We start from the raw sequence: 10,804 nt of genomic DNA, 5'->3' as shown, positions 1-10,804 counted from the left end.
ATCTATACTTCAATGACCCATTGTCTGCTCATCTATATTCCATTGATTTATGCTGATAATCTGATCTTTACTCAGAGGCTGTATAATCTGCTGATCCAAGTTCGAATATCTATGCTCTGTGATGCAAGCTGATCTATACACTGATGATCTCCACTCATATGATCTAAATCTGATTTATACTGTGATGTTCTATACTCTGATCTACACTCAGATGCGCTAACATCTGATAATCTGTACTCTGATCTATACTATTGGGATCTATACCTAATGATTGATATACGCTTTTGGTGTATATTCTCATCGTCTATACTCTGATGGTCTATTTTGATGATTTATCTGATCTATATTCTGATATTCTATGTTCCCGTCTGATCTAGACTCTGAAGACCTACACTGCTATATATGCTTTCAATCTAATCTATACATTGATATTCACATCTTTTATCATGTTCTTCATGTTGATGGTCTGTCGTCTGAGGCTCTATACTCTGATGAGCTCTCCTCCTCTGATCAATGCTCTGATCTTATCTGGACATCTCCATACTCTCATCACTCAGTAATACACAGATCAATCATCTGATCGTTCACCAATACCGATCACACATCAATATGCTGCTCACTCATCAATACGCTGATCACTCCTCTGATTTCTGTCCTCTCCCTCCAGTGCTGTCCAGTTTCTTGTCTTACAGGACGACTCTTTGTCTGTTGACTTTACTCGAGGCTTCCATCACCCTGGGGGGTTCCTCACCTCCACCACCAGTCTGGAGGAATGCAGGAACTCAAGCTGGGTGCCAGGCTGCTCTGAGAAGGTAGGTGAGTTCCTGTGACATCATCACGTCTTCACATCAAAGATTAAATCACAATTTACTCAGTTCCCATGACATCATCCTTCACGCCAGCACAGCATTGGTGGGTGGTGCTATCATCATGAGGGCCTGAGCCTGAAGGTTCTTCACCATTGTGTTTGCTGGGCAGAGCAACACAAGCACACACTGAACAGTGTCCCAGCCCCCCACACCCATGAGGCAGCTCGTTGTTATTATTGTTATTATTATTATTATATCAATAACCACAAGTCTGAAGGTGTTTCATCATCCTGAATATTGACCTGACATCCATCCTTCTCCAGGGTTGGAGGGGTGGAGCCTAACACGACCATCGCTGAGGTCTACGGTCCACGTGGACCATCATGTGTTTCAGTGAAGCCGTCCGTGCTGCTGCGTTCCGAGGATCCGCCTCCTGGTCACCATCCCGCCATGCTGGTCTGCAGCGTCTATGACTTCTACCCCGAACACATCAAAGTCAGCTGGTTCAGAGACGGACAGGAAGTCACCTCCGGGGTCACCTTTCCTGGCGCTGGTCGTCCTCCTCTGGATCTCCTGCCGGCCCTGGAGAACCTCCTCACATTCTCAGTAAGTGTGTGTTGTTGTGTACAAGGTGTGTTTGTCTTGGGTCTCTGGGTCAGATCCCCCCGACCTGTCCAGACGTCCTTCCTCAGGTCTTTGTTCCGGCCAGCTTTCATTTTTGGAGTGAATCGTTTTCTGCTCGTCTACTTTTCCTATTGGCCTCCATCTTTCTCCTGAGCTCAGGAATAACTGGAGAGTTCCAGACTAAATCACCTGTTCTCCAACTCTCATTGTTAAAATCTAAAAAATCCCATCAGGCAACTTAAACTGTCCCCAGATGTTCAGGGTTCCTGTCGCCGAGTCTCCAGCTGTTGCTCCTGTTGTGAGGTTGGAGCTTCTTTCAAGGCGGAAGGCGTAGGAATCATCACTCCGCTCTCCTGACGGAGGAGCCGCTTCTTCACGAACTTAAGGGGAGGATCAAACACCAGACTCCTTGCGACATGTTGCATGTTACTTAACTACGTCCGGTCTTTCAAAATAAAACGAGTTAAACACAAAGCACTCACAGAAGGGAAGTCTCAGGTTCAGCACAGCCCCTCCCTGTGGCAGGTGAGTGTAGTGAATGGCAGCAGTGCTCACGGTAAACACGTCAACGTGACCGTGACTTCACTCCTTTATTACCTGAACTTGTCTGGACAGTCCCTTTGTCCCCCTGTGAGTTCCACTGCAGGTCGTTCTTCTGCATGTTCTCTGCTGGGTTCTTCCTCTAGTGTGTTTTCATCGCTCCCACATTCTTGAGGCACTGTTTGGCAAAACATTGACGTCTTTACGTGTACGCCGTTTAAGTTGGGCTGAAACCAGACCGTTCCCCATGGAGCAACTACACCCTCACTGTCCCAACAGCCAGAGCAGAACCAGGCCTCACATATGGTCACCTCCACCTGCAGCAGCCATTTTCTTCTTCCCGCCAAGGCGACCTGGAGTCTGACTGGGTGGCGTCCAGGATGTTTTTGAACCAGTGAAGCCTGGCAGGAGATCCGCAGCAACAGCATCAGTGCCTCTCACTGGTTAACACCAAGCACATGACTCCAGATGGACCAGCCTCATTGACCGTCTGCTACTACGTTAGCATGTCAGGGAGGAGGAGTTTTTGTAGTCCAACAGGAAGTGGCCATCTCCTGGCTCCTCCACCAACAGGCAATGAGACTTCCAGGTTTAGTTCATCAAGATCATCTTCACTAATGAACCCTCTGATGATGCTGTAAGCCTGGATGCTACGTTAGCAGTGCTAAGCTAATGTTAGCCTATGAAGGGGCTACACCAGGGTCACATGACTTCAAGGTCACCACCACTAAGATTCAGGCTTCTTGTGTTTCCTCTGATGACCTTTAGTGACCTCCATGACCTCTGTAGGCTCCTCTAGACTCTTGTTAGCAACCCAGGTTTTTAAGACTCCACCACTCCAACATCCACCAGTCTGGTGTTTACTGGTGGATCTGATGTAGAACTGAACCTCCACCATCCACTGGTCTGGTGTTTACTGGTGGATCTGATGTAGAACTGAACCTCCACCATCCACCGGTCTGGTGTTACTGGTGGATCTGATGTAGAACTGAACCTCCACCATCCACTGGTCTGGTGTTTACTGGTGGATCTGATGTAGAACTGAACCTCCACCATCCACCGGTCTGGTGTTACTGGTGGATCTGATGTAGAACTGAACCTCCACCATCCACCGGTCTGGTGTTTACTGGTGGATCTGATGTAGAACTGAACCTCCACCATCCACCGGTCTGGTGTTTACTGGTGGATCTGATGTAGAACTGAACCTCCACCATCCACTGGTCTGGTGTTTACTGGTGGATCTGATGTAGAACTGAACCTCCACCATCCACCGGTCTGGTGTTACTGGTGGATCTGATGTAGAACTGAACCTCCACCATCCACCGGTCTGGTGTTTACTGGTGGATCTGATGTAGAACTGAACCTCCACCATCCACCGGTCTGGTGTTTACTGGTGGACCTGATGTAGACCTGATGTAGACCTGAACCTCCACCATCCACCGGTCTGGTGTTACTGGTGGATCTGATGTAGAACTGAAAAGGATCAGGACTGAAACCTTGATAGCAGCATATTTAATGACATCCGTGAATGTGCAGACAGGTGAGCTGGAGGGGCGGAGTCATCCGAGTCATGAAGTCTCGCTCACCTCGACTGAAGCGCCTCATCTCTGAAACAAACAAACAACAATTTTGAGTCATTCTGTCTGTCAGGTCCCTCTGAAATATGTTGACCCATCACTTGTTTCATTTGTAAACACCGTGTGTGTGTGTGTGTGTGGCGGGGTGTTACCCTCTGGTTTCTGGGTGTTGTGTTTTCTGCAGGTGAGAGAGAGAAGACGACACGCTGCATCCCTGCTGCACACACACAGCAGGAAGTGAAGGAGCGAGTCATCAGTGTCAGAGTCACACACCTGGGGGGGAGATATACACACGTGGTTAGAGAGAGACAGGCAGGTGTTTGTATACAGGTAAGTGCTGCTCACCAGGCTCCGCCCCTGCAGGTAGACTCGAATGTGACCTCTGACCCTGAGGGCTCTTTGAAGCCCCTCCCACTGAGAATCAGCCAATCCTAGCAGAGGACCGACCAGGGACCCAGAAAACCAGACATGAGCCTCACCTGTCCCGTCATCAATCACCAGTCTGATCAATACACAGATCAATACACTTCATCAGTTCACTCCAATAATCAACAGATCAATAGACGCCATTAATCAGCTGACTGATCAGGACAGGTGTTGATGGAGGACTCACTTTGCTGTGGACTGAAAAACAGCGGAGGACGAGTGACACCGGTGAGGACAGACAGACTGAGAGAGAGAGAGAGAGAGAGAGAGAGAGAGAGAGAGAGAGAGCGTTCCATTAGAAGCTGAACAGTTTCATCAGTGAGACTCTGGCTCCTCCTGCAGGCTGCAGGTATTATTACACCACACACCTGCTACTATAACTGTACGTATACCCACTACTATTACTGCATATAGAGCTCACATGAGTAGAACAGTGGTGTGTGTGTGTATGTGCATCAGTTACTAGTAGTGTGTGTATACCTGTGTATTATTATAAGTGCGTGTATATACACACTACTCGTACACACACAGGTGTAAATAAGCAGTTTTCAGACTCAAAGACCTCTGCACTGCCGTAGCGGAGTATTGGCTTTGTGGCCACACAGACAAAGTAAACGTGAGCCATAGTTTCTCCCCAGGGGGCCGTCGCCAGCAACAGGGGGCGGAGCCTTGTGGCACATCCTGATAATATGTCACACGTAACGTGAGGCACGTGTATAAACACTAGCATCTATATCAACGTCAGTAGCCTGAGTGTATAAACACTCGTGTGTGTCGGTAGCCTGAGTTAGCCTGAGTGTGTACCTGTGTGTAGACACTCCCACACAATGAGCAGCACCACTGCAGCTGCAGGAGCAGGAAACACACCACGTGACCTTTGACCCGGCCCACTGCACAGCTGCTCTGGCTGTCCTGAGCCCACAGGCCCAGGTGCATGATGGGAGCAGGAGGCGGCTCAGCAGAGCTGATTCACAACAAAGAGAGGGAGGGGACTGATCAAAACTAATCAATCAACTCAGGATCAATCAGCAGCATTGATGATCACTCAGGTTACCTTTTATCTCCCAGTGACATGACACTTACTGAGCTGACAGGTAAATAACGGCAATACACACTCCCTGACCTGAAACGAACACACAGTGAAGAGTGTGTTTACTGTCAGAGAGTGTGTGTGTGTGTGTGTGTGTGTGTGTGTGTGTGTGTGTGTGTTACTTGGACAGTCTCCTCTGAAAAGCAGAAAGCAGCAGTGTGTTGCCAGGTAATAAGCCAGGTGGATAGGGGGTGTGGCTCAGGTTCAGATACACTTGCAGACTCCTCCCACTTTGGTCACACATGGTGAGACGTACACCTGGACAAAATACACAAGTGAGACACATCTATTGTGTCCACTGTGTGTGTGTTTGTGTGTGTCTCACCTGTGTGTTGGTGTGCAGTGGTACTCATCCTGTCATTCTGACTGATCCTGTCGGACACCAAACCATAAAAACACACCAAGTCGGCCGAGCTACACACACACACACACACACACACACACGTTCAGTGAAGACACATCCTACATTTATACTTGACACATGTTCATGGATGAGACAAACCCAGTTTACCTGCAGTCCAGGACTTGAGAGACGGTCCAGACGGAGGGTGAGACAGGCTGAGGCCACAGAGACAAGGAAGTGTGCCGTCAGACATGCATCACTGCACATTCTAACCAGGATCAAACTCGCCGTCATGACCAGAATGCTGGGTTAGGAGCGAGCGACGGGCTGACGACACCTTGTGTCAATGAACGTCCTCACTAAGACAAAGGTGCAAGGGTGTGTGATCGTGTGTTACCTGTTGATAGTCGTGCAATAGAAGTGGGCGTGTCAGTGTGTGGAACCTCCAATCAGATTGGACCTCTAGGGTGGAGTCAGTGTGGAGCTCCACTACACTCTGCCCGGAAACACCACAGCCAATCAAAACACTATGATCCTGACAGACACACACTGACCAATCAGCTGTCGGCACACACAGTTTGATACAAAAATGTTTAAACCTGTAAACACATATGCTCCGCCCCCCCATGACATCATCACAAGTCACCTACATGAGTGTTGACAGCGAGTCTGTAGAAGCATCCAGGCTGGAGGAGAGGGAACCACCGAGCAGACACACCAGAACACACCAACTTCACCTACACACACCCAGAAACCAGAGAGAGAGAGAGAGAGAGAGAGAAACACACACACAAACACACACACACAAAGATAAAACATTTAGCCAAAATTGCAGCAGACTGAGCACGCTCCAGGCGTGTTTCTCACCTTGACCGCCTCTCCTTTCTCTCTGTCTGTCATTGGTCCATTCTTCGGGTCACACCACCAGTTGACTACTGGACCAATCACAGCAGCCCGGACCGAGAAACTGGGTGTCAGTGCTGCCTCCTTTTCTTTGAACCCCGCCCCTGTGTTCATCCAGGTGACACCTTCTTTCTCCTCCACCCTGATCACCATAGAAACACAGGCCCGGGATGTGTCCATGGTGATAGAAGGGGTAGAGTGGGAGGAGCCTGACTCTTTTCTTCTCTTCGTCCCTGCAAGTGGACCTCCTTCATTCTTTTCCTCCTCCCCCCTGTGTCGCAGGTGTGTAACCATGGCAACAGATGGACTCAGGATGTGGATGTGATCCAGTGAGAACTGCAGATAAACTCTGAAAAACAGACACACACACACAAATTTGTCTTCAGGTTTTTTATATTGTTGTTTTTGTGTGTGCGTGTGTGTGTGTATACCTGCAGTGTTTGTGTGTGATGAATTTGTCCTGGTCCAGGTGTTGGTATGAGGGGAAATCTGATTGGAGGAATCTCTCCGTTGCCATAGTGAAGTGCTGGACACACACCAGACAACCTGGAACACACACGTTCAATCTCCAGTCTTAGAACTATGAGGTGACCTTTGACCTGGTTCCTTGTGTGTGTGTGTTGTTACCTATCCATGCAGTGTTGAACACGGCTGTCTGTCCTCTTTCCAGCTCCTCGCTGGTTTCCGTGACAACACAGGCGATGACTCCTGTGCGGTCTCTCAGCTGCAACGTGTGTTCGAATGTCCGTGATGGGAGCTCCAACACCCCGACCAGCATCAGGGGGCGCTCTCTTCTAGACTCTTCATCCTGGGGGTCAGAGGTCACAGTCCTGCTGGACCAAGCCAGTGCAGCGTTTATCTGAGCACTGGTCAGACCAGGTCCACCAGGCGGCAGCAGAGAGCTCAGTGAGAGCGACGACCAACAGTCGGACTGGAGAAGCTGAGTGAGCTCCAACACGCTGACGTACTGAGGGACGGCAGCGTCGGCGCTGTACTGGTAAAAGAGAACACGTTGATCACGACAAATACAATTCTCTGGTCACGTTCATCTTCAGGTCACATCACGCGAATCCTCAGGTAGCGTCATTCTCCTATTAATGATAGGGGTGTTTACCTGCGTCACAGGACAGGTGTGCGGCTCGTCTAACATCTCAGAGTAGATATCCCTTTGTCCTCGTCTTCTTGGTCTCAGCACACACTCCATCAGTTTCCAGGACAACACACACACACACTGCTGCTTCAACACACTGGGGACCAAACTGAGACCGAGATGCATTGTTGATACCATCGATTTTAGTGTGTGTCGCATCATCGCCCTTTCACAGCTGTTTCTACCTGCTACTTGTCAGCCACACTCCTACCTGCACTGCAGCTGTGAGTTCAGGTGACACGCCCACAGGTACGCCGACACGCCCCTGTTGTTCTCCAGCAGTAACCGTGGCAACACTCCATCAGCGGGGCAGCTGGAGTCTGGTGGTGAGCCCACAACCCTACTGAAGGATGTGACCCTTAGAGTGGAGCGCAGACATGTGCAAAGCATGCTGGGAGGGAAGTCAGGACAGGGACGGTACAGGAAGTGGACGTGATAGAGCTGCCGGGGAGAGGTGGTGGTCGTCAGCATAAATTAGCAACAATTAACATATTGCACTACTTATGGGGACCCTGGAGGAAGTACAAGAAAGTCTCACCTCCACAACATCTCCTGCTCTCAGTGTCCTCCTCGTCATCGGCTGATAAGCCAGGCACAGACCCACCTTCCTGTCAATCACGTACAGCCCCGCCCCCTGGCTCACCACCGCTGTCACAGTGCCCTATCACAGGAGTAGGGCGGGGCTTGTAACACAGGTAATATCCACCAGTTGATTTTGATTTGACAGAATAATTGCTCCACCTGGTAACTGATGACTCTGGACCGTTTGATCCTGAAACCTGGTTGGACAACATGTCTCCCAGGCTCTGCCTCCACAGGTGCGTCGTTGTCATCATCATCATCATCATCATCATCATCATCATCATCAGCAGCAGCAGCAGCAGCAGCAGCAGCGCATGGCGTCATCAGTGGCGGGGGGGTGTCTGACTGTGAGCCAGCTTGTGCGTCACCGTCAGCCGTCGTTTGTGCTGTTGTGTTGTGTATTTCAGAGCGTTCGGTCGCACACAGGATGTTGTTTCCTCTCCAGCCGCGCAGGACACACACACGCAGCGCTGTCACACACACACTCTGATCAACACACACACACCGAGCCCACCACAACCTGCTGGTTTCCTGCAATGACACAAGTTTAGTTCTTAAAACAGGAGTAGACTTGTGTGTTTGTGTGTGTACCTCGACCTGCACTGGTTGTGTGTGTGTGTGTACCTTGACCATCACTGGTATAGAGTGTGTGTGTGTGTGTGTGTGTATACCTTGACATGCACTGGTTGTGTGTGTGTGTGTGTGTGTGTGTGTGTGTACCTTGACATGCACTGGTTGTGTGTGTGTGTGTGTGTGTGTGTGTGTGTGTGTGTATACCTTGACCTGCACTGGTTGTGTGTGTGTGTGTGTGTGTGTGTGTGTGTGTGTATACCTTGACCTGCACTGGTAGAGTGTGTGTGTGTGTGTGTACCTGGACCAGCACTAATAGAGTGTGTGTGTGGGTGTGTGTGTGTGTGTGTGTGTGTGTGTGTGTGTGTACCTTGACCAGCACTGGTAGAGAGTGTGTGTGTGTGTACCTGGACCAGCACTAATAGAGTGTGTGTGTGTGTGTGTGTGTACCTTAACCAGCACTGGTAGAGTGTGTGTGTCGTCCGTCAGCGAGAAGCAGAAGAAGGTTGTTCCTGCTACGATCAATAGGGGGCAGACTGACGACACCCGGCCACAGACAGACACACGCCGTCCTCTGATCCTGGATCCTGGTCCTCTGAAGAGACAGACAGGTGAGAAAGACAGGTAAGAGTGACAGGTAATACAGACATGTCACATGACACACCTGTTGTACAGAAAAGTAGTCGCCTCTCTGATGCAGATGGCTCTGGTAGGCTCCGCCCCTCCAACAGGATCAGTAGCCAATCCCCGTTGAGGACCAGGACTCAGCAAAACAGGAGGAGTGACCATCTCCACGAAGCCTCTGGCCTCCTCATGCTCCCGCCCCGGGGCACTGTGGGGGATGTAGTTCCAGTGAGGGAGGAAGACTGGACGATCACGCCACAGTGGCGAGGGAGACAGGAGCTGGAGAGACAGACAGCTCATCATCAGTCAGTGATGTCATTAAAGGTCAATATCAGGTATAAGACTCACCTCACACCTGACGCTCCCGCTGGCGTCTGTCAGTCTCCACTCCCCGCCCACCTCCTCCAGACAGCCAATCAGCAGCATGTTGACCCGCGGCAGAGGACGCTGACCCGGCAGACATAACTCTGCCTCTCTGGCCCAGGCTCGCTGCTGATTGGTGTTCCAGGACAGGTTACTGACACAGGCCAGGTGCTGCTGGGACAGCAGCTCAGAGATGGAGAGCAGCCTGCGGGAGGTCAAAGGTCAGAGCCACGACAACAATACATGTCGATGATCACATATCCCACCTGTAGCTGACAGGTAGGGTATCTGTGGCAGGTGTGTTCTCCTGGATGGTCTTCAGCACAGACACGCTCAGGTGAGATGCACACTCATCAGCCTGCACACCTGCAAGTCACAACAACCTGCAGCGTCACACGCGTGAGGTGACAGAAACATCACATGACCAAAGCCTACGAAGCTCAGTGCTCACATTGACTCAGTTTACTCCAGTTACCGAGGAGCTGATTGGATGACCGACCTGTCTCAGCCGCTGGAGGGGCGGGGCCAGAGAGCACAGGACACACCTGCTGCTTGATGAAGCTGAACACATTCCTCAACCAGGTGGACTCCTGCAGGAGAAGGATTACAACTGACTGCAAACTCAGGAGTAGATGTGGCGGCGCGTGAGCCGAATGTAGCAGGGTCTCTAATCCCACCAGACAACCTGACCACGGGCTGAGTCGCTGGCCGTCAGTCAGACTGGGACCCCTTCGCTGGCCACCTTGGGCAGCTATGACCCATTCACAACAGCTGTTAAATTTGTGGGTGACACTCCTGTGGGGCGTGGGTCACAACAACTAGGAGACACCCCCCCCATCTGAGGGGACCCGTAGACGGGGTCAGGGACTTCAGGCTCCAGGGAACATTCATTTCTCAGGCCCTCTCATGAGGCACCAACCACCAAGGAGGCCCAGCAGCATCTGTACTTTTTAAGGTCACTGAAGGTCAACCCAGGACGCGCCGCTGCCCTTCTACAGGTGTGCTCAGAGCATCCCTGCCCACAACAGCTCAGGCTGGCAACAAGGCCCAGAGCAGCGTGGCTACTGAAGGGGGCGGGGCTTCTGGACAGGGCGGGGCTACTGCCTTATGTTGATGCATCCCATCCCTGACTAGGTCTTTCGTCTTATGTGTGTGTGTACATATATATATATATATATATATATATATATATATATATATATA

General features: G+C 50.7%; 1 protein-coding gene across 5 annotated transcripts in view; it reads right to left on the bottom strand.

Moving 5' to 3' along the window:
- Nucleotides 1-3,207: 3,207 nt before the first annotated feature.
- Nucleotides 3,208-10,804, bottom strand: part of ctc1 (CTS telomere maintenance complex component 1) — an 8,565-nt gene continuing 968 nt past the window's right edge. The window contains exons 2-25 of one of the 5 annotated variants that reach the window (XM_086197193.1): nt 10,053-10,191; nt 9,868-9,967; nt 9,587-9,806; nt 9,279-9,517; nt 9,065-9,209; nt 8,204-8,575; nt 8,001-8,123; nt 7,674-7,903; nt 7,427-7,571; nt 6,940-7,306; nt 6,744-6,858; nt 6,277-6,661; nt 6,060-6,146; nt 5,807-5,944; nt 5,578-5,624; nt 5,392-5,480; nt 5,189-5,324; nt 5,031-5,099; nt 4,781-4,940; nt 4,164-4,219; nt 3,896-4,052; nt 3,703-3,823; nt 3,560-3,580; nt 3,208-3,277 (exon numbers count right to left, since the gene is read on the bottom strand). In XM_086197193.1, the coding sequence (XP_086053319.1) occupies nt 3,255-3,277; nt 3,560-3,580; nt 3,703-3,823; nt 3,896-4,052; nt 4,164-4,219; nt 4,781-4,940; nt 5,031-5,099; nt 5,189-5,324; nt 5,392-5,480; nt 5,578-5,624; nt 5,807-5,944; nt 6,060-6,146; nt 6,277-6,661; nt 6,744-6,858; nt 6,940-7,306; nt 7,427-7,571; nt 7,674-7,903; nt 8,001-8,123; nt 8,204-8,575; nt 9,065-9,209; nt 9,279-9,517; nt 9,587-9,806; nt 9,868-9,967; nt 10,053-10,191 (3,684 nt within the window). In that variant the 3' untranslated portion in view covers nt 3,208-3,254. Of the gene's footprint in view, nt 3,278-3,360; nt 3,581-3,702; nt 3,824-3,895; nt 4,053-4,163; nt 4,220-4,780; nt 4,941-5,030; nt 5,100-5,188; nt 5,325-5,391; nt 5,481-5,577; nt 5,625-5,806; nt 5,945-6,059; nt 6,147-6,276; nt 6,662-6,743; nt 6,859-6,939; nt 7,307-7,426; nt 7,572-7,673; nt 7,904-8,000; nt 8,124-8,203; nt 8,576-9,064; nt 9,210-9,278; nt 9,518-9,586; nt 9,807-9,867; nt 9,968-10,052; nt 10,192-10,804 lie in introns of those variants that run through there. The other 4 variants (XM_086197189.1, XM_086197190.1, XM_086197191.1 and 1 more) reach the window with 4 other exon arrangements.

Source organism: Aulostomus chinensis, chromosome 24, assembly GCF_037954235.1.
Source record: "Aulostomus chinensis isolate RoL2024-O1b breed Wild chromosome 24, RoL_Achi_v1.0, whole genome shotgun sequence".
NCBI classification, from domain to species: Eukaryota; Metazoa; Chordata; class Actinopteri; order Syngnathiformes; family Aulostomidae; genus Aulostomus; species Aulostomus chinensis.
The sequence above is the reverse complement of the archived record's forward strand: the minus strand, read 5'-3'. Positions and strand labels throughout refer to the sequence as shown.